Source organism: Nannobrachium achirus (genome assembly GCF_963921795.1).
Source record: "Nannobrachium achirus genome assembly, chromosome: 12".
NCBI classification, from domain to species: Eukaryota; Metazoa; Chordata; class Actinopteri; order Myctophiformes; family Myctophidae; genus Nannobrachium; species Nannobrachium achirus.
The window spans coordinates 2,419,100-2,442,480 of record NC_137832.1 but is presented as its reverse complement, the minus strand read 5'-3'; the positions used below and the strand labels follow the sequence as shown (position 1 = coordinate 2,442,480).

General features: G+C 42.5%; 2 protein-coding genes across 3 annotated transcripts in view; both read right to left on the bottom strand.

Moving 5' to 3' along the window:
* Positions 1 to 1,267: 1,267 nt before the first annotated feature.
* On the bottom strand, positions 1,268 to 16,978 carry f2r (coagulation factor II (thrombin) receptor). Its single transcript, XM_080738145.1, has 7 exons — positions 16,838 to 16,978; positions 13,912 to 14,147; positions 12,842 to 13,081; positions 9,777 to 10,019; positions 7,676 to 7,796; positions 6,666 to 6,823; positions 1,268 to 3,536 (listed from the first exon to the last, which is right to left on the bottom strand). Exons 1-7 carry the CDS (start codon positions 16,911 to 16,913, stop codon positions 3,243 to 3,245), a joined length of 1,368 nt encoding a protein of 455 aa, XP_080594271.1. The 5' UTR covers positions 16,914 to 16,978; the 3' UTR covers positions 1,268 to 3,242.
* A 2,003-nt stretch (positions 16,979 to 18,981) lies between these two features.
* iqgap2 (IQ motif containing GTPase activating protein 2) overlaps positions 18,982 to 23,381 on the bottom strand; it is a 99,662-nt gene continuing 95,262 nt past the window's right edge. For both annotated transcript variants that reach the window (XM_080738858.1, XM_080738859.1), the window contains exon 39: positions 18,982 to 21,613. In XM_080738858.1, coding sequence (XP_080594984.1) covers positions 21,500 to 21,613 — 114 coding nt within the window. In that variant the 3' untranslated portion in view covers positions 18,982 to 21,499. The remainder of the gene's footprint in view (positions 21,614 to 23,381) is intronic.

Sequence of the window (23,381 nt, the reverse complement as noted above, 5' to 3'; positions counted from 1 at the left end):
CTATGGCATGTATGGAAATAAAAGGTATTTAAAATATTGACCAATAGGAACACAGAGAAAGGATCCTTCATCTGACACATGTGCACATTACAGTAGATGGCCACAAGGGGGCACTGAACTACTGCACTACATTACCATAGAGGTGATGTAGCCTAGGTCTGCAACAGTGGTTCTAGATTTGAGTAAAAAATGGTTGTTTAAAAAAAAAAAAAAAAAGTACTTTTTCCAACACTGCTGTTTGTCTCTGTTGTTGCAGATCTGTGTCCAGACAACCAGGAAACTACAGACTGAACAAACTATGAAGATACGGACAGTTGGACACCCTGAACCCTGACCTTATGGACACCTTATGGGAGGCGTGACCATCAGTTTCTACACGCCATAAATGAAGCCTCGTTTACAGAAACCAACACGGAAATGAATCAAATGAATGCTATTGGCTGGAGGGCGGGTCTTCACTCAGGAGAGCCAATAGAAAGCCTAGAAACACAGCCTGCTTTATCATTACCTTTAAGATTAATGGGACCATAATAATTTACTGAACGCATTTCATGTTGATTAAACATAAAGAGTTTAAACTAGTCATTGAAAACAAAGTGTTTACTAAGGTAATAAAATCAAGTGTAAAGTTAATAATAATTGATACAGATGTGTCATTTCAAAACTTCACACGTTGGAAAGACCGTAGATTAACAGTGGATTGGCAATACGTTGAGCTTGTAGATCAGCTATATTTTTATGACCTCCTCTGACTTCGAAGTCTTAAATCTACCTATGAAGGTGGATTCTGCTTTTCAATGGGAATTGCCATTTGTGGGTTTCTGCAAAAAGACGCTCCATTCTCCATATGAATTTGAAAGGCAAAGCAGGGAAGAAACCTATGGAAGAAATGTGAAGAGTTGAAATGGCCCTATTTTTTATTATTATGATAAAACATACAATGCCACTTGGCCACAAGCTTGTAGATCTGCTACTTTTTAGGTTTTTTGGATTTGAATCCTGAAGAGTCACAGTTTAGGACATGAGCGCCACACAGAGACCATGTTTGTTTTAATATCTCAATTAAATAAAATGTATAAGTGTAACAATGATGAAGTGTGATTTGACTGCAAGTTCAAAAAATGTTTTATGTTGAAATAATGTCTAGTACTTAACATGCTGTTTGTTACTAATTAAAAATCATATATATATCTGGTACAATGCCGTGTGTGTCAACAACAACTGAAGAGTGAGGTCTTATTATTTCACCAAGCTGTAAAATGTTTATTATAATAACCTTGTCGTCATCTTTCAGCATTTTATGTGTCACACAAAAGTTGTGAAAATAGCAGACCTACAAGCTCACAATGTGTCGTTCGGACTTAATGCAGATCTGCTATTTTCACTATTTATTGTATTTCAAATTGTTTTAAAAAAACTGAACTGGCTACACACAATTTACAATGAAGACATTTAGCAGACACTCTTATCCATACAATATTTATGTAAATAAAGATATAACAACAAGGATTATTCAAAGGAAGTGGCAAAGTGCGTTATTAATTCGGCTGCTCGGTGCTGCCGAGATTTTCTGACTCCCCGAACCGAACCGAAAATAAATTCATCTCTCAAAGTGGAGTATGCATCGGACCTCTAAGACTTAGAATATATTTTTGTTTGGCTTCCCTCAGACTACGCAGCAGCATAATAATAATAAAACCGTAAAAAAAAGATCAAAAAAGAAAGAGAGAGTGGAAAAGGCACACGCGGACTCAGAGCTGAACCAATTGGACCAATAATTACAATCATTTTTACAAACCACCCTTTGTGGTCCAAACAAAAAAAATAAGTCCTTTAAACGAGTAGTAAAAGGTTTTAACTGAACGATCCTCTCCAGTTGAGCCATGGCAGGTGTTTTGTCTCTCTAGTCAGGGACCCACCCTTACAGGATGTGAGATGACCTGTGTTTTATTACCAGTTTTATCTATTAGTTTGGTCATTAAGGTCCACAGAATGAGAGGCCTGCTCTGCCAGAAACATTGCGAAAAAAAGTTATGGCCATTTGTATATTCACTGTCCCATTGACTCCACTACACTGTGACTATACAGGAAAAGAAAAATATTAAAAAAAGAAAAAAATCTGTCCATTGCAAGCATTTGTTTTGCATGAAAAACATTCCTCGGGCTACATTTCGACCCCAGAAAAGTGATGAATCATCACCTTTTTTAACTTTTTTTTGATGACACCATTTTCTGGGGTCGAAATGTAGCCCAAGGAATGTTTTTCATGCAAAACAAATGCTTGCAATGGATTCAGAATCATGAAGAACCCCTAGTTTGACCCCTCACATGCTACTTAAAGCAGATTTCTTTCTTTTTTTAATATTTTGCTTTTCCTGTATACTCACAGTGTAGTGGAGTCAATGGGACAGTGAATATACAAATGGCCATAACTTCTTTTCGCGATGTTTCCGGCAGAGCAGGCCTCTCATTCTGTGGACATTAATGACCAAACTAATAGATAAAACAGAAATAAAAAGTACAGCAGAAAATCATAGGTCCTACCCTATTCCTTGAGCTTTTGGGCTTGTGGGTCCCCGGCTATTGAGCTTTTGGGCTTGTGGGTCCCTGACTACTAACTAGAAAGGTGCATTTCTGGGAAATTGCTGCAAGTGGGAAATGAATTCCATCTTATCATTCATATTATATATTATATGGTGATGTTATGTGAAGCATGACCAATCCTGTCTGATTGGACATTATTGTCCATGATATCTGGCCTTACAGCCCTGATCATCACTCAAAAAGTTTACAAATCATCAAGGTTCCTCAACAGGTCTTCAACAGGGGGTCCGGGACCCCTAGGGGGTCCTCAGAATTACTACAGGGGGGGCCTCCAAATCTTTGAGTGATAGAAACCTTTCTTCTTTTTTATGTTAACCAGTTGAACCCCAATGTCCATATCCTGAGCCAAAAATAGACAATCTACAAGCTCACAACGCCTCGTGCTGCGAGGCTTTGTGAGCTTGTAGATCGGCAATTTTCGGTTTGCTGTAGAGGACAAAAAGAGCAGATTAACAGAGTTTATTAAGTATTGACGGTTCAAGTGGTTAAATATCTGAAAACAGCAATTGACATGAATCCAAAATACACTCATGATTGCGCTGTCAAATAACGAATCTATGAACAGGTTGTGGGGGTCCCTGCTTCATCTCTCTCTCAACTAAGGGGTCCTTGGCCTGAAAACGTTGAAGACCCCTGCTTTAAGCGATCAGCTTCCTGTAGTGGCTGCTTCCCAGCGGCTGCATCTCCCCTCCAGACCTGCTGGTGGCGCTGTTGTCCGCCCCACGGTGGCTGGTCCTGGTGCTGCCCGTCACAGAGGAGGAGGAGGAGGAGCTACTGCTCCTGCTGCTGCCCCGCCCCCCCGGCCGGCCCCCGGACCAATGGCACGGCAGCAGCTGGGTCACCTGACGCCGGCACTGGGAGGAGCCAAAGTAGTAGATGAGCGGGTCCAGGACGCAGCTGAGGCTGCCCGCGCACAAGGAGAGCAGGTAGGCCTGGAGAGAGGATACACTTTATTTATCATAGTGACACCCGGTGGCCTGGAGGGAGGATACACTTTATTTATCATAGTGACACCTGGTGGCCTGGAAGGAGGATACACTTTGTTATTAAATATACTTTATTTATCACAGGGAGAGCAGGTAGGCCTGGAGAGATGAAGAATTTTAAAGATTTTTGGGGGGGTTTTATGCTTTATTGATAGGACCATAGATATATATAAGAAAGGCTAGATGGCGCAAGGCGGAGTTGGCGACGTCGTTCACCGGCGGCCATCTTACCACAGTCAACTACTCTATTGTAGTGAATGTAAAGTCCAAACAAAAATCCCTGGAATCTTGATGGCTCAACAAACAGGTTGGTTTATTACAAACCGCATTAACGTGGCTATGATTCAGGCTGCTTGGACATGTTGAAAGTGCAGCTTTTCTTTTCAAGAAACAGTTTAATCATGCAGCATAGTTATGTCAAGGCTACTTCTTGTATGATTTTCAATTATTAAATAGGTTTTCCTGAGACCAATAACGCCTTTATGACAAACTAATCTTTTTGTGGATAGTATTCCATTAGCTGGCTAAGAGAAAGGAAAGGTGAGTGAGAACTAGTATTACAGTCAACAGAAGTTCTTCTCTTTTTTCGCCACTAGGGGGAGGGTAGTGGGAGCATAGAGGATAATGGGAGAGGCAGAATGACTCTTTCATTTCAACAAAACTTAAAGGGATATTCCACTTTCAACGGGGAGCAGTGGTAGGGCCTCTACTCCACATACAAACCCATTGTAACTTCAAACTCCATTTTAACCATGATAGATTCATTAAAAACACCCATTATTTTTTCTGGTGACTCATTTTACCTTCCTAATACGTGAGCAGGCCGTGTTTTCTCGATAACTTTTTTCATTTATTTTTAATAATTATTTGGGAAAATGGAAAAAAAATGAAATACAAAAAAGAATATATATTAAAAATACAAAATAAAAGTTATCGAAAAAACACGGCCTGCTCACATATTAGGAGGGTAGTATGAGCCACCAGAAAAAATAATGGGTGTTTTTAATGAATCTATCATGGTTAAAATGAAGTTTGAAGTTACAATGGGTGTGTGTGGGGAGAGGCCCTGGGCCTGGAGGGCCTGGTAACATTTACATCAAATATCTAAATATTCAATCAAGCTAATTAAAAACTGTTCAGGGTGTTCATAAAAGCCTGATTAGATGATAAAATTACCAAAAGTTTTTTTGAAAGTGAAATATCCCTTTAAGTTGTGCATGATTCCCAAGCGGTTTAGTTTGTTAAAAACATCTTACATTTAGACATTATGCCCAGAACATTTCTGGCTTTGTGTCTCTAAACAACTCATGGCTTACAGAATGGCAACATGACACAGACTTTTATATATCAAATACATATATTTTAGTGTTATTTATTATAAATTAATATACATATTGCTAATACAATTAATGTAATTATTACATGTTTAAAGTATATAACTATTGATTTAATATAAATACTGTATGTGTATAGAGCTAGCTTTGCCTGTTATTTTCATATGAAATACATGGTTATAATTATGCAGTAAGTATCCAGTAAAATAACTACATCTCTGACATTTATAACAAACCAAACCGTTTGAAAATTGGTTGAAAATTGAGGAAGAAATGGTCATTTCAATTGTACATGCACTATATGCATTAATGTTATGCATGGACCAGCTGACTGAGGTAAGATGGCCGCCGTGTAGCGACGTCAGTCCCCATTGGCCAACAGCGTGCGTAAGCCATCTAGCCTTTCTTATATGGATAGGACAGGAAATGGGGAGAGAGGCGAGGAAGCTATTCGCAATCTAGTCTATGAAGGGAGCGCTCGTTTTATGGTTAGATACGCCAGCCAGTTACTGTCCACGACATTGCAAGCGGCGCGAAGGCCAGCGGACCTTGGTCCTGCTCTTCGCCCCCGAGCGCCGCAGGCGCGAGTGGCCGCGAAGCCGTGGTGAATGCAATCGTTATATTTATGCCCAGGCCGTAAGGCCTGGGCAAGCGCACGATAAACGCAACGTTTGGTGCACCTCGCGCGGTCCAAGTGACTACAACCGAGCGCTCCCTACGTCCGGTTCAGCCAATCACAGGGGGCTTGGGGGAGACCGGAACCAGACCGGAACAGGGACAGGCTTGCTTAACGGCCAGACGCGGGAGAGAGAGTGGGAATGACCAAGCCCCCAGAACGGCTTGTAAATATTGAAGCAGCCTTCCTACTGGCCAAAGCTGGAACAGCAGGCGGGGGAGAACGACATGCACAAGCATAAGAGCGCGCCGCTGGGGTCTACACAATAGGGTTCAATGGACGTCAAGTGACGTAATTACGTCATAAATATGTGCCAATTTCCCCCACAATGCACCTGGATTCTCCTACTTCCGCATGCTTCAAAACACCACTGAGCAACTTGCATTGAAATAAATAGCTGGGGGCGGGGTCTGTCCGTTCTCTATTTATATATAACTCTATGGGAGTGGCACAAGGCAAAGAATGAGGGGATCGGACTCGAACCCGTGACACACTGTCAGGCCTCAGAGCCTATGTGGTATGCGCCTGGACCGCTAGGCCAGCGGGCACCCCCAACAGAGGAGGAATTTTAGAAAAGGGTTGGCAAAAAATATTGACTAATACTTTATGAGAAGTTTGCATAGGAAAAGGTACAGGACAGTACAGTTCAGATACACGGTCATTTGTAGTCAATTCATATAAAATATAAAAATAAATAGGGGTTCATATAAAAAATAGGGAAGCCACATTGAAAGTGGTTAATAAATGGTTGCTTATAGGAATAAAACACTTATATATAACACACCTATCACATGGTAATCAACTGTGATGAAATCACATTAATCTGCTGAAACGATTCAGAGTTGGGGACAAATCATGCATAAAATAACAATTAGAAAAATCCTTGATTATCCGGGCAACGAAAACTGCATAAAAACTAAACAAAAACTTCGCTTCGATTACTGAAGACCCGTTGTGAGCTTGGAGATATAACATCTTCTTCAAAATAGTAAAAATAAGGCGAAGAAGTTAAGGCATAAGGGCTAAGGCTCGGTTGGATGGACATTCCTACGACTGGTTCCTCACCTGGTAGGAGGAGTCGTCAGCGCCCCCCTGTGCCGTGCGGACGTAGTGCACCATCAGCAGGACGTTGGTGGGGGTGAAACAGACTACAAAGACCAGCAGCACCGTCACCGCCATCAGCAGGGCCCGCCTCTTCCTGGAGCGCCGCGACACCTCCGCCGCTGTCATTGGACGATTCAATACTTTATTAATGAACCTCCGCTGCTGTCATTGGATGATTCAATACTTTATTAATGAACCTCCGCCGCTGTCATTGGACGATTCAATACTTTATTAATAAACCTCCGCCGCTGTCATTGGACGATTCAATACTTTATTAATGAACCTCCGCCGCTGTCATTGGACCATTCAGTACTTTATTAACACCATTATTAATCAAAACGGGGAACAACTTTAACCATTATTTCATACTTTAACTATTAGAAAATGGCAGATCTAAGCTCACTCAAGCTTGTAGATCTGCTATTTTCTTTTTTTTATCTTTGAATATATCGTTTTAGAGGCGAACATTTGTAACTCAAATATTTGCTTCTGCGGGGGTCCTTGGAACAACCTTGAGATGGGGGCCAAATCCGTGGCCAAATACAAATCATTTTGGGGGTCCTTGACATTTGATTGATTGATATTTATTCTCAAAAAGAGCATTGAGGTTCACCCTCATTTGCAATGCTGACGAGATTACACACACACAAAGATCAACAATTATGACTCAAATATAAAACAACAACAAAAAATAGAATAACACGTCATAGAGAATTAGACTGTATGTCTGTATGTCCCGCCCCCATCCCACATTGGTCAAGCTTGAATGCGCTAGAAATGGAGCCTCTACGACTGGTTTAACCCTAACCCTAACCCATTACGACTGTTTTAACCCTAACCCTAACCCATGACTGGTTTAACACATCAGATTACGGTAAGAAAAGCGCCGGTCCGGAATTCACCTTAAAACAACAGCAGTCTTACTTGCAGCGCTCTCACCATGCGGACGTAGCAGACGGTGGTGCTCTTACCTTGCAGCGCCCTCACGATGCGGGCGTAGCAGACGGTGGTGGCGGCCAGCGGGACGAAGAAAAACAGCGAGGAGTAGACCGGGAAGAAGTACCGGTAGTAGTTCCTCAGTGTGTCTACTTCCTGTAGAGAGAGGAAGAGGAAGTAGAGGTCAGGAAGTAGTTCCTCAGTGTGTCTACTTCAAGCCCCCAGAACGGCTTGTAAATATTGAAGCGGCCGCCCTACTGGCCAAAGCTGGAACAGCAGGTGGGGTGAAACATACAAGCACGAGCATAAGAGCGCGCCGCTGGGGTCTACAATAGGGTTCAATGGACGTCGACGTTGTTCGTGACGTCATTACGTCTCGACGTCAAACATTTTGGCACATAGGTATGTGCCAATTTCCCCCAGAATGCACCTGGATTAGCTACTTCTGCATGCTTCAAAACGCCACTGAGCACTTGCATTGAAGTGAATGGCTGGAGGCGGTGCTGTCCGTCCTCTATTCTATATATAACTCTATGGTCTACTCCCTGTAGAGAGAGGAAGAGGACGTACAGGAAGTAGGACCTCAGTGTTCCTATATCCTAGGGATCTAGGATGATAGGAACATCTCAAGTTTTCAATAATTCAGAATCTTATCTATCTATAAATGCGAGAAGTCTCTGCGTGTGTGTGTGTCTGTCTGTGTGTCTGTAATCCGCGTATCTCGAGAACCGTTCGTCCCACCGGCTTCAGATTCAGCACGCGCGTTCCCCGCCGCGGCACGGAGTGCAGTGCCGGGCCTCGACCCGACCCGACGCGCGGTTTTCCCTAACCGGCGCGAAACGTTCGGAATCTCCTTATGCGGGCTGATTGTTGACATCAGGCTGTTCCGGAGGAAATCGGCGCAAGCGCTGACTCATTGTGACATCACTTCATAAAAGGCTCTGACATCATGTACGCCACATGAGTCAACAAAAAATCTCTGAATATCTCCATATATAGCATATATGGGCATAAAATGGACGCAGAATCACAAAGATCTCCATATACAGGCATAAAGGGACACAGACAGACGGATACAGAGATCTCCATAAATGGGCATAAAATGGACGCAAATAGCATATATGGGCATAAAATTTACGCAGAATCACAAAGATCTCCATATACGGGCATAAAGGGACACAGACAGACAGATACAGAGATCTCCATATATGGGCATGAAATGGACGCAAATAGACAGATATCTCCATATATGGGCATATATGGGCATAAAATGGACCCAGAACTATATCTGCAGTGATCTCCATATATGGACATAAAATGGACGCTGACAGACAGACAGATAACAGATATCTCCATATATGGGCATAAATGGACACAGGCAAACAGATGGTCAAAACGGGTCCTATGACAACAGGTATAATGGGGTTTGCATTAAAGGGCGGGGCATTCATTCCCTATTTACATCGTTCCCGAGTTGGCCAGGTCGCCGACTAGACGCTGGGCCGCCCGAGCTTCTAGTTTTACTATAATTCAAGAGGCCAGAGACCGGGGATGGCCAGCGCAGGAACATTCAAATTCAACATGGTTTTCACCCAAACTATCCCCAAGTGGTCAGCTTGTATATCTGCTATTTTCTTATAGACTAGTTAAAGCATAAAATAATGGTTAAAGTGGTTCAAATCCAAAGTTAAAGTTAAAAAGTTAAAGCCATACTATGTAACTTTTCCAATAAAATTGTCCTAACTATTAAATCACTAAAGTTTTAGAACCCCAACTCCGTTAATTTCAGCCCCTAAAGCCTTCTGTAAATATGTTTTCTATGATCCTGGCCGGGGACCGGAGGATTTCCCGGCAAAATTACAGCGCCGATCATACACTACCGGCCAATCACAACGCGTCTTGCCGTCTCTTCAGGAAGTAGCTTCCGTCAGCAACAGTGTTTACACTGGTGAAGGAATCTCCCCCAATCCTGGTCTAAAAATACGGATTCGTATCGGCGAGGCGGTCGCGGTGGTCGCGCGGCCCTGTTCTGGTGGTCCGCGGCGACTCCGGGCGAAAAACGTCCGAAAAAAGCAATACCGCTACTGACCAGTAGTTGAGCAACTTCCATAGTATAGCTTTAAAGTTGAACCATACCTGGACGTCATGGCATGTGATGATGTCCGGGCTCTGCAGGCGGACCGTCTGTCTGGAGAGCAGCAGTGGGACAGCGCCCCCTAGCGACAGCAGCCAGGCGGCGGCGCACACCGCCCGGGCGGTCCCTGGACTCCTCCAGGTCAGGGAGTCCATGGGGTAGACCACCGCTAGCAGGCGGTCCCCCGCGATCACGCTCATCAGCAGCACCGAGCAGTACATGTTACTGTAGAACGCTGCCGTCACCTGCAGTGTTGGGGAAGTTAAAGTTACATGTAACTGTGTTACATAACTAAGTTACATTTTGCTGTAACTTGGTGGTAACTGAGTTACATTCATATTTCCGTAACTCGTCAAGTAACTGAGATACTTTTTGGGTCATTTTTGGCTCAGGTTACAAGTTACAAGCGAAGTTACAGTTTTACAATTGTGATGTGATACAATTGACGATCAAATGTCATGACTAATGTACAGTATCCTCAACAGATCCTCTTTTTTTGGGAATTTTATTTTAGGAACACAGATGTTTACAAAAGAAAATGTCAACCTTTGTTAAATAAAAGTATAAAACTCATTCTCAAATTGAAAAAAAGGTAACTTGAAGTAACTCAAGTTACTTTTTCTATGTAACTTGAAACTTTACAAGTTACATTTCTCCAGGGCTATAACTGTAACCTGATCAAGCTACTGCCATGGTTAGTTACTTGTAACTGTACAAGTTACGCTTTCAAAGTAACTTCCCCAACACTGGTCACCTGCAAGGGGAAACCATCACAGATACACTATGTTAGCCTGTATGAGACGTCATAGATGTCAGGAACGCTTGCATTATGGAGATTTAACCATTTATTGCAACAAATGGATTACAGTTAAACTTTGCATTATGGCTCCGTTCTTATGTTCCCTAAACTTTGCTAAGCAGCATGTTAAGCTAAATCAGCTATCAATTCTACACAAAGCCCCCGTGGGTCGCCTATACAAGAGCAAGAACATAGCAAGACATTGAATCAGATTAACTTGCGTTGCGCAAACTTGAATTGCAGTTTAATATTAAAGCCTTGTGAAGTGTGCGTATCCTTGTTCCCCACTAACAAACCTAACTGAAACCCCTTTGGTACATTTAACTTTAGAGCCGTGTAAACATTGAATTTCTGTTTTACGTTGTCATGTTTCAGTTCCTCTCCAAAACCACAAGGAAACACATTTTTTCTTGTTTTATACAATACTTTTTTGCATTTCTTTTCCAAAAGAAGAAACTTCATCGATTCAACATTAATCATTCCATGACAATCTTTGTCATTGTGTTACAAAATCATTGTCTAAATGTCCAAAATAGGACAGTCAATTTGGACTGTCCCTTGGACTTTTTGTATTTTGCTGGAGGGACAGCAATGCATTTTCCGGCAGCGGCACATGCCCCGACGTCGCCGGACACCACGTGTGACATTGCCGCGGTAGATCGGTGGTCCCCCAGCAGATCCGGAAGGTCGGTATAAGCGACCACCGGAGCAGACATGACTGTTTTAATACTTTATTCATTTATTTATACATTATTGATATGAGCACGCTGACCATGGTGCTTGCCTGCGTGGGTGTGCATGCGTGTGCGTGCGTGCCTGCGTGTGTGCGTGTGTGTGTGTGTGTGTGTGTGGGCGTGTGTGTGTGTGTGGGGGGGGGGGGGGGGGGGGGGGTTCGGCAACAGCGGCAGATGCAGTTCCATTGCCGCACATTGACGGTCTGTCCGGCTGTGCCAAGGATTAGGAATCAATTGCCGCAGCATAGGAATCATTGCCGCGGCTGTTGTCGGCAGGTCCGGCGACGCCGCGGCAGACGCCGGTGCCGGGAAGTGTATTCGTTCCTTCTGTTTTGCTGAGTGGCCCCTGAGCCATCTTAAGTTGAGCCTCTTTAGATCAAAACATTGAATGTTAACAGTTCTACTGCCAGATTCATTATTTATTTATTGGGGCTGGTGTCAGCAAAAAGCAGCTTACCTTTGTGATGTTATAGAAAATTATCTATTGATTCTTTCCAAACTAATTCATTACAATGGATGCTCATATGTGTACTTTAGCCAAACTGGCGGCAGAGGGCAGCCTTATGCAAAGAATTAATGTGAATTGGGCCGCTCCGCTTGCCATACATTCAGAGCATAGAAATGCATTTTCTAGATCAGATCCACAGAAAACAGCCAGGAAGTGATTTGGGACTCCATTATTGCTAACGTGCGGTGGATTTTTGAGAGCAGCGTTACGGGAAATGTTTTTATTGTACACGGCAGCGCGACCCCTCATCAGCTTACAGTCATCAGACAAGGTGAAAAGAACGAGCCTTATTGGCAGCGCGCTTGGTTCAAAATTGGGGCGAACGGGAACGTCCGAAGCAGTAAAAGAGATCCGTGCAAACATTGAATTTATTTCATATCCATGAAAACGTTGAATTTCAGTGAACTTCAGAGCCAACATGCAGACATTGACTGTTCGTCTTATTAAACCCATTTAGGCCTGAACACAATATGACGCAATATTTTATGCTTTAAATATAAAAAAATAGCAGATATACAAGCTCACAGCGCGGCACCGAGTGCCGCGCTGCGAGCTTGTAGATCTGCTATTTTTGAAAAATCGTGAAAATTAGAATTTTGACCTGATTCTATAAGTGTCTTTTGAATCCTTCTAAGGTTTTTTTGAAAAACCTATATTTCTATGTCAGCAATCTGGCCAGCCATCGTCAAAGAAAAGATCCTTTTCACTTAACTGGAGCTCAGTTAGTCTGTTCTTGAGAGACTACTATGTCAGTGGTTCTCAAACCTTTTCATGTGAAGGCCCCCCAAAATAATATTTATTTGACCACAGACCCCCATCTCAAAATATCTAGTTCCAGGGACCACCCAGAAGCAAAATTTGAGTTACAAACGTTCGCTTTAAAAATACATATATTCAAAGACTTGCACACATTTTCACGACTTTTTCAAAAATAGCAGATCTACAAGCTCACAGCGCGGCACTCGGTGCCGCGCTGTGAGCTTGTATATCTGCTATTTTTCACTGGTTAAAGCATGCCATACAGACCAGGCGGCACATGGCGTCGCCGTAGACCCAGTGGTTGCCATGGTAATGGTAGGAGATCTTAAAGGGGAGGAGCATGGAGAACAGCAGGTCGGCGAGCGCCAGGTTCAGCATGTAGACGACCGCCGGCTTCCGCGGGCGGATCCTCCGCACGAAGATGGCGGCGGCGAGCAGGTTGAGGGGAACGCTGACGCAGAACACCAGCGTGTAGACCGTGGGAACCAAGATGGTGGCCAGGCGGCCCTGTGGAAGGACACAGAGTAATAAATATTATGTAGACACACACACACACACACACACACACACACACACACACACACACACACACACACACACACACACACACATTTTAAATACTTTATTTGATTCCACAAATTACATTTCATGAACAGGGAAACAAATATATTAGGGTTAATCAATACTGAGCACTTATGGGTACACATAGCACCTCCTTCTCCACACTGCTAAGCTGCCAATAATAGCTGAGACAGAGCAGTACTTTACTACTTGTTTGGCTCTTGTCTTTGTCAAGCCAGCAATCTGCAGGCCTCTCGTGGTGCATTTATGTACATGTCCAAGGCTTCCAAAAATCAGTACAACATTATCTACAAGTGTATCCTAGGTTGGTGATGTTCTCAAGTAGTGGTTGGTATTTCACATACTTATCTTGGAATGCTTGGTCCATGTACAGGTCAAAGACACAGCCTACCTCTAGCATTAGCACCTCCACACACACACACACACACACACACACACACACACACACACACACACACACACACACACACACACACACACACACACACACACACACACACACACACACACACACACACACACACACGTAATTCAGGGGTGCCGTGGATGAAAACAGAGGTGTCAAGGTATGGCAGCTGCCATACAATTAAGTCAATGAAAATCAGGGGGTCCCTGCTTCATCTCTCTCTCGGTTAAGGGGTCCTTGGCCTGAAGACGTTGGAGACCCCATGCTCTACAGTAAATTCCCACAGAAACAGGTGCATGAGACGACTCGTCTTTAGTCGTCTTTAGCAGTGAAGGTGTTTGTTTAGTACCTGGAGGAAGCTCTTGGCCTGGTCAGAGATGACCAGGCGCCGCTCTGCGTTGGCGGGGGAGGGGTGGGGGTGTCTGCCGTGGTGGTGGGGGTGTGGGGGGTGGTGGGGCTTGAGCGGCTCCGGGCCCCCGGACCCCAGGTCCTCGTGCCCCTCCCCCAACACGTCCAGGTAGTCGATGGGCTCGTCAGTCACCAGGACGAAGCGACCCGAGAACGTCCGCAGGAAGGGCTCCGAGCCTGCAGGGGGCGGTGTTGAGCATCAACAAGGTTTTTTCTGTCACTCTAACTTCTACAGGGTATAAGGTAAACACTGTAGAACATTTCACTGCTTAGCCAGGGGTGTCCAAAGTACGGTCCGGGCCCAAATGCTAGCCCGGCAACAGCCAGTCTGGACCCGGCCATATAGACAACTCATTACCATGATGTAGTTACTCACTTTGACTGACAGATTCCTTTAACCAGTCAGCCATCAGCGCATCAAAACATCGTCGGCAGAACAGCAAATAGGTCTTTTCCAGACAGAAATTCCAAAAGTGCAAACTGTTGTTAGAAAACTGTTGTTAAAACTCCGCTTAATGCAGCTTTTATTTACGAACTCGCTTCGGGTATGGTGACCGTCGGCCATGTTTGTTTACAAAATGTGAGAGGTGCAGCAGCAGCTCTAATTCTACTAAACGGACCAATCAGGAGCGGTTTGAGGCGGGTCACTCCAAATGCAGCCGTTTGGTTGGAAATTACTGTAGAAAATAATTTCTGGTAATGAGACTCTATGGGAGGGACCCCAGACTGAGGAAGGAAGCACATTTGTGATGATGTAGCTCAGGATGGCCTTGCCAGGCTAACCAAATGCGCCAGATGACGAATTGTACACGGCCCGCTGCTTCATTCCTAAATTGTATTATAAACCGGGGGTTTTCAAAGTGGGTGACGGGGCACCCTGGGGTGCTGTGACAGCAGTCCAGGGGTGCAGCGAGATAATTTGATACTATTTGGAATTTATTTGGACACTTGAAAAAATATTTAGTATCATTTTAAACGTACAAAAAGTTATTTTCAGTCAGTTCTAACCAAAATGTCTATTATCTCAACGTTTTCCTCGCAACATAATCACTAAAATATCGTCACTCTCGGGCAGAAACCTCATATCTCCAAGTTTCAAATGTGTACGTCGTTTGGTAAAGCAAAGCAATGCTTCATCATACAAGACTGTCACATGAAACTAGTGAAAACAGCCGATCTACAAGCACACAACGCCTCGCATCACTAGTTTAGTACATTTTATAGATGATGAATACAAAACGAACGGTTTTGGACATACAAGGTTTCCACCCGACAACGACGATATGCTGTAAATATAAGGTGCTGGGAGTGAAAATTATAATGTAGGGGTGTCTGAGACAAAAAAAGTTTGGAAACCCCTGCTATAAACGGCCCGCCAGCACCGTCAAACAAGAATATAGTATAATTTGTCAGGATTCCTTGTTCCCTGTTGTCTCATTCTGAAGGGGTCAAAGAAAGGCTGTTTGTTTCATTTTTTCTTTACCTTGCGTGTCTGGTTACATTTGGTAATGTGAGTTATTTGTGTTTTGTTCAGAGCACACACCTGACAAAAGACCACTGATATTAAATATTGATGATCATAGTTAAATAAAATATTGTAATTGTGATGCATATGACTTTGTTATGGTCTGACCGAAAGTACATTATGTCAGGAGATATAGTCAGCCCTTGGATGTTTTAATATTTTCTAATGTGGCCACCATTGAAAAATGTTTGTACACCCTGGCTTATACCGTACAATACAAGCAGTGAAATGTTGTAACATGATGATATATTAGAGCAAAACATTAGAGTCTGATGTAATGTAAGCATACATTTTTCTTCCCCGTTCTGAATTCTCATAGAGGTGTTTAATATCATGTCATATAAGAACCGTGTTCCAAAAATAAACAAAAGATCTCGGCAGTTTGACTCATATGGATATGAAGAATCAACTGACAGTGAGAAATCGCTAACGTTACTAAAACTTTATCCAGAAAAAGACTATCAAATACGGTATGAGTGACTGACTATTGTAAACAATACAGAGCCACCTCCCTGGCAATATCACAGATACAGTTTGTAAATTTTTGGACTATGATTCTTATACAAGAAGATGACCTGATGTAATAACTCAGATTTATATAGCACTTTTCTACGTACCCAAAGACGCTTTACATGGGGGCAAGAGAAAACTAAAAAGTAAAAACAACTTTATTAGAAAAACACTTTAAAACTAAAGGATAAACCATTAAAAACAATAAAGATCAAAAAGGACAGTGGAGTGAGTTAGCTGGGGTAAGCAATATGGAAGAGGTGGGTTTTGAGGGTGGTTTTGAAGGTTTGGAGGGTGGGGGCATCTCTGATGGTTTTGGGATGTGCATTCCAGAGGGTTGGGGCAGCAAAAGCAAATGCTCTGTCACCCCAGGTACGGTACGTGGTCTTAGGGACTATGAGGAGATTTGCATGTTATTCTCCACAGAGAAATGAATTCTGCGTCCCAGGGGATGCGTAAGTGACGTCAGTACTACTACTACTACTATATAACAACAACAAATAATTATTATTATTTTCAATGAAGGTTTAAGGTCTTGTTTTGGACAGGTGCAACACATTTTAGCTTGGATATTTTATTTATTTATCCAACACTTTTGAAAAATGTTGGAATTGTTTTGAATTGATAAAAAGTTAGATTTTGTTTTTTAGTTTAAACTTAAGACTTTCACTTGCGACCCATAGACATTTCTTCGTGACTTTGGGACACTGTAGATGACCGATAGTGATTTGTTCATCCCTTCTTTTCTGAAAACGTCATAAAATATCACAACGACGATATACAGATTAGGCTACGATAGAAATAATAATAATTATAATAATAATCAACTCACCATTGTGGGGCGTTAACGCTGAACTGTGGATACAAAACCAGGCTAATAATAAAGATAATGATGAGTAGTGGTCCATATCTGGATGTCCCTTCCTCTCTTTAACTGTGTTTTATACAACATTGACACAAGCACACACACACACACACACACAGCTAACACGCACAGTTTTTAACTGACAGGCACACATAAAATAACGGCCTCAGTGTCAGCCAACACACTCTGTGTGATCTGTCTACTGAGGCCTCGCCTACTATTAACCAGCGGTGGAAAAGTTACTCGCACAGTATCAATACTCTGTTGCAGAATTCAAAATGTACTTGAGTAAAAGTATGAAAGTGTTGGCATCAAAATGTAATTAACCACTTAGACTCTCTATGCTTAGTAAAACAGACTTGATTTGCACTGTACTTGATGAGTTCTTTTTCCATCTACCTCAAATCTCTTGTAGATCGGCTATTTTTGGTGAACCTTTCCACACCAGAATAGGGATGCTGGGGTTCAAGTGGTTAAAGTACCAAAAGTAAAAGTACAAAATGTTTGAAAATAGCCAAGGTATAAAATAGGGCTAAAGTGGTTCATGTAGCTATGTTCTTTTTGATATATATTTATATTATATATTTTTTTATCTGCAAAGTAACAAGTAACTAAAGTGTTAAGTAAAAGTGCAATATTTGCCTCCGAGATGAAGTGGAGTAGAAGTAAAAGTATTGGAAATTGGAAATACTATAATAAGAAGTAAATGTAGTTACTTTCCACCACTGTTCCTAAAAAAAAAGAAAAAAAGGGACATGTAAAAAACTGTGACAGGAAATGGAGCATTTCCTCATTGACGTAAGAAGCTAATAATAATATCATTGGGTTAGGGTTAGGACAGTGGCACACAGTGGCACACAGTGGCACACAGTGGCACACAGAACCCAGGAAGGAACTGCTCTGCACAACACCTGAACGGGTGGCAGTGGCTCAGGGGTAGAGTTGCCGTCTTGGAACACAGAGGGTTCCCGAAGGGTTCCCAGTTCGATCCCCGGGATCCCCCAGAGTTAGTGTGGAAGAGTCCTTGAGCAAGACTCTGAACCCCTAACTGCTCCTGATGAGCATGTTGGTGCCTTGCATGGTTTCCTCTGACATCGCTGTATGAATGTGTGTGTGTGTGTGTGTGTGTGTGTGTGTGTGTGTGTGTGTGTGTGTGTGTGTGTGTGTGTGTGTGTGTGTGTGTGTGTGTGTGTGTGTGTATTTATATAGCACCTTGGATAAAGGCTCTATATAAATGCACCATTTTCCATTTACGTACAATTGAAGCATTTTGGCAGACTTAATCCAGCGTGACCTACAATAAGCATGGTAAAACATCAATACAATAATACATACATCAATACCTCCACCTGTAGGTGAAGGCAAGATGGAGGACAGTGGAAGGCAGCAGAACCATCCAGGCTTCACCAGTCCACCGAGGATCCCACAGATGTTTCCAGACATACGACAGAAGGAGGAGTGTGGGCAGTGTTGTTGATTTTGTCGACTAAAACTATGGCGAAAGATGTCCTTATTTTTAACTGACGAAAACGGAATAAAAACTGAAAGAAAACTATGTACGCTACCATGACTAGAACTGAGACTGAATATACTGACAATTACGTCAACAAATTATAACTAGACTAACATGCCAGGGAGGGACTAGTGGAGAAGAGATCCAGTAGAACTAAAAGACAAGCCATGTCATGTTTGGTTTGCGCTCGGGTGTTGCATTCTGAAAACAGCCTTGACTGGCCAAAGAAAACAAAGCCTATCCTCACCTCCCCTGACCTTTCTATGGTAAATCCCTTTTATTTTACATTGTGTTTTACAACTGCTTTTCTTTATTGTTTTTATTCTATCTTCTGCATAGTACTGTGTTCTAACTGTCTGTCATTCAATGTTATATGTGTAAAAAAAAGTGTGGGGGGGCCATAGGCTTTTTTGGGTGTATCCTTTTAGTTGACCTTGTACCAGTGAACTGTACTGTCATGAAACTGTACCTTTTCCTATGCAAACTTCTAATACATTCTTCAATCGATTAATCAATCAATCAATCAATCAATCAATCAATCAATCAGACAGACAGACAAAAACAGGTAACAATTCATCATTATATTAAACAGCTCACATTAAAACATTATAAAATATTTAATTTGATAGACATATGTTTTAGCATAATCATTCAAGTGTGTATGTATGTATATATATATATATATATATATATATATATATATATATGAATTAAGGCACTATTGTATGCAGTCTGGCTCACTGGAATGTTTTGAACTCCCTTTAAAATCCTCGTAAGAATTATGAAATATTAATTGTGAAATATTCTCTCCATCGATGCAACGCTTCATAAAAGGTGGGGGAATAACCCTGTTTTAAAACTCTTACCTCAGACATACACAACATACAGTACATGCAATTAACAATTCTTACAAATATATATTCCATTTACAGTCATCGTGTGGGGAAACAAAAACAATATGAAAAGAAGAAAAAAAACAGCAAAAGAAAAAAACATCTTCATTTTGTGTTTATAAAGTGATTCAACGGAAATCAAGGGAACATAAAAGAAAACACTGTTTCGTGGGCTTTTGTTTCAAGCGGAAGCCCGGGGCGACTTGGTCATTATAAAGTGATAAATCAACGTTGTATCGTTAAGTATTAAACGATACGTCACATGATGATACTAATGAACGCTCTGTTCCATTTAGTCTAGCAGTGCTTTTCAAACTTTTTTTAAAATTTCAAGAACCCCCATAACTCTTGAGTGTACAAATGGAACCAAATGGACCCTCGCGAGTCATTCTATGTTTGGTTGTGCTCTGAAAATAGCAGATCTACAAGCTCACAGTGCGCCGCGGCGGCCTTCGTGGGGGCGGGCCTTGGTGTGCGTAATTGATAATGTGAGTTATTTGTGTTTTGTTCAGAGCACACACCTGACAAAAAAACCATTGATATTAAATATTGATGATGATGGTAATTAAATAAAATCTAATTGTGATGCATATGTATGTGACTTTGTTATGGTCTGACGAAAGTACATTTTGTCAGGAGATATGGTCGGTTGGGTGTTTTAATGTGTTCTAATGTGGCCCGCCATATTAGGACTACGGTCCCATCACGTCCCTTTGTTTCACTTCACTTCTCCCCTCTATAACTTTTATCCCACGATTTTCTAACCCATATTTTCACCCAGTGCCAATTGCCTAAGCTGTAATCCTGGTTTCTGCTCTCCCTCTGCCACGCCTGGGGAGCCCCGGCTGGCCAGGGGGAGGCAGTATATTAGAGACCAGGATTACAGCATGTTTTTGTGAGGGTATCAACCCTAGGAGACACGGGGAGAACATGCAAACTCCACACAGAAAGGCCCTTTCGCCAACCCCACCTAGGGTATGGGCGCTGATGACGCGGAGGAGAGAACACGCCCCCCAGCGCCCACAGCGTCCCCCAGCGGGAATCGAACCCACTTCACTTCTTAATCATCATAAGGACAGTGGTTTTCAACCAGCGGTCCGGAGACCACCAGTGTCCTTGAGGGGGTTACTGGTGGTCCCCAGCTAAATGATGGAGAGTTGGAAACCAAATGGACCCTTATTGATCTTTAACTCATTTCAAAGAGCTTAACTTATTGTTAAACATCTGCGTTACTTAATTTACAAGCAGTCTACACAATTTGTGTAGAAGAATTGTTATTTTGATCAATGTTTGCCTGTTATCTCTGCTATGGTACCAACATCAATACAGCATGGAATTGTGCACAAAATCTGATCCAAGGACAACAGAATATCCCAGGTTTTGGGTGTGAGAGGTTAAATGTCATCAGACGGTGGTTCTGTGGATCAAATGCTGAATAAATAATGGACCTTGACGTGAAGAAGGATGAAAACCACTGTGATAAACCATCACATCATATTTTAGGCTTTAACGATTGAAAAATAACAGATCTACAAACAGTACAAGCTTGCAGCGCGGCACTATTGTGAACATTTGAATATTTTGGACCCGGATTTATGAATGCCTTCTAGATCCTTCTAAGGTTTTTGAAAAACACATGTTTTTATGTCAGTGGTTCTCAAACGTTTTCATGTCATGGACCCCTAGAATTATTTGTATGATATATAAGCCAACCCCCGATCTCGAAATACAATGCATCAGGGACCCTCCCCAGAAGCAAATATTTCATATCAGAACGTTGGTCCCACTGTGATGAACCAGCACATCAGGACTATGTTCCTACTGTGATTAATCTCACGTAAGCCAGACAACTATTCCACAATCTCTGAATGCTACTGTAGAGTCTGGACCTACAGCTCCTGAACGGCGAGTAAGGGAATCTGGCATTTCCGTTCATGAAAATATATTTAAAAATGTCATTTCTGAGCAGCAAGCTAAATATGCTATAATAGATGATTTTTATTTATATTAGGATAAATGTGTGCGAGGTTAAAAACGAAATGGAAGTGAGGATAAGGCTTCACTTCCGCTTTAACCGGGTACACATCATTCTTCTTACGTTACCCCAGACTGTATGACGGGAGCATTCGCAAATCGTGGAGTCAACAGTCTGGCTACGCGAGACTACACTGTGATGAACAATCACATCAGGACGTTGGTCCCATCACGTCCCTGGGTTTCTCCTCACTTCCCGTAGAACTTCTTGTTGAGGAGGAAGACCAGGAGGTTGACGTTGACCTTGGCCTTGTCGAACATCTTCATCACGGCCACGCCGTCGTACTGGAGCTGCAGCAGGTCCTGTAACGGCCAAGACAGAACCATCAGCTAACACAGGGGTTTTCAAAGTGGGTGACGGGGCACCCTGGGGTGCCGCAAGATCAATTGATAATATTTGGAATTTATTTGGACACTTAAAAAAATATTTAGTATCATTTTAAACTTGAAGTAGTTTTCAGCCGATCTACAAGCACACAACGCCTCGTGGCGGTGTGTGCTTGTAGATCGGCTGTTTTCACTAAATAGAAACTGATGGCCACTTTAAAACTCTTCTAAAAGCCCATGTTTACACTTTACAGAATGGCTTTTAACTAGTACTGGTCAATTGGACTCTTTGTTTATCTGAGGAAGATACAATTGAAAATTGCAAGTGTGGACGACTATGTTCTTGGGTTGTTTTTTTTCTCAACATCTGATGTAACCCTTCAGCCAATCGGACATCACGATACCCTGATATTGTGATGTCACCCCTTTCCCCCTCTCTGATTGGCTTCCCATTAGGGTCAACGGCAACCACACTTGCAATTTCCAATTGCATGTTTCTAGTTACACCTTGTTTTTGTTTTTCCGGATTCTTTTCCCTTTATTAATTATTCTATCTGATTATGCATTTTTTTTGTTTTTTTGTTTTTTTGTTTGTGTGTTCATTCAGTCGTTGTTGGTAGTCAAGGCAGCCAGTTTCCACCTGATGTTGTGTGGGAGTCCAGACTGCTCCAGACCGTACTGAATAACTGCTAGCAAGCTTACACAACGTCTTCAGGCTAGGACCCAAGTCTAAGACATACAGGTCACCAGGTGAGTTGTCTCCTCCAAAGAAGATGATACGATCTCCCACCATGCAACAGCACATACCAGTCATCCCTTCTGGGCGTTTCCCCTTGGGCTCAACCTTCTTCCAGCAGAAGGTCCCTGGACTGAATTTCCACACATCATTGAAGTACTGATTATAGTTAGAGTCACCAAACATGTACAGCTCTTCATTGTAGGCAAAGGCTAAATGATTCCTGCGCCCTTCTGGAAGAAGCTGTGCAGAAGGTGTGCTCAGCCAGGAGTTGAACACACACACAAATCATGATTTTTCAAAAATAGCAGATCTACAAGCTCGCAGCGCGGCACTCGGTGTATATCTCTCTTGTATATCTGCTATTTTTCAATAGTTAAAGCAGTCAATAATCCTAGGCCTAAATGGGTTAAAGGAGTCATCCAGACCAAAACACATATAGGGTTAAATCTGTCTTTTATCATACCCCTTTATACCTGCTTTAGTCGATTTTTTTCATAGCTGCCCCTTTTGCTAGATTTCGGCTGCCCCTGTTGCTAGATTTTGCGGGCCCTCTCATAACTAACAGAGTGTATAGCCTTTATACTAGTGCGGTTATTTCTTCAACTTCAAAGTTAGTATTTTTTTATTGGATTGTGTTTACACAACGTCCTGAGACCAACCAAACCGCTGTTTTGACCTCACAGGCACCCTTACTTGTCAACCGGCTTCTGCTCTGCACCAGAGCAGGGAGAGGAGAGGCAAGAAAGGGAGGGGAGGGAGGGGTCGGTTTGACAAGTAAGGGTGCCTGTGAGGTCAAAACAGCGGTTTGGTTGGTCTCAGGACGTTGTGTAAACACAATCCAATAAAACTAGACCAGGTCAACCTGGTTGTGCCAGACCCCCTGTCTGTCATCATCATTTATGACATCATGCCTTTTGTAGGCATGTCATTATCATGTCATCATCATATATACCCTTTATATAGAAAACCAGGACAGACAGACAGACCGACATTTGCTTATGTAGG

Excerpts from the sequence above, each read along its gene's own strand:
- f2r (XM_080738145.1), bottom strand. The coding sequence starts at position 16,913 with ATGGACCACTACTCATCATTATCTTTATTATTAGCCTGGTTTTGTATC. Across the intron at positions 13,082-13,911 it reads AGGCCAAGAGCTTCCTCCAG|GGCCGCCTGGCCACCATCTT; the intron begins GTACTAAACAAA and ends GTCCTTCCACAG. Across the intron at positions 7,797-9,776 it reads TCACATGCCATGACGTCCAG|GAAGTAGACACACTGAGGAA; the intron begins GTATGGTTCAAC and ends CTCTCTCTACAG.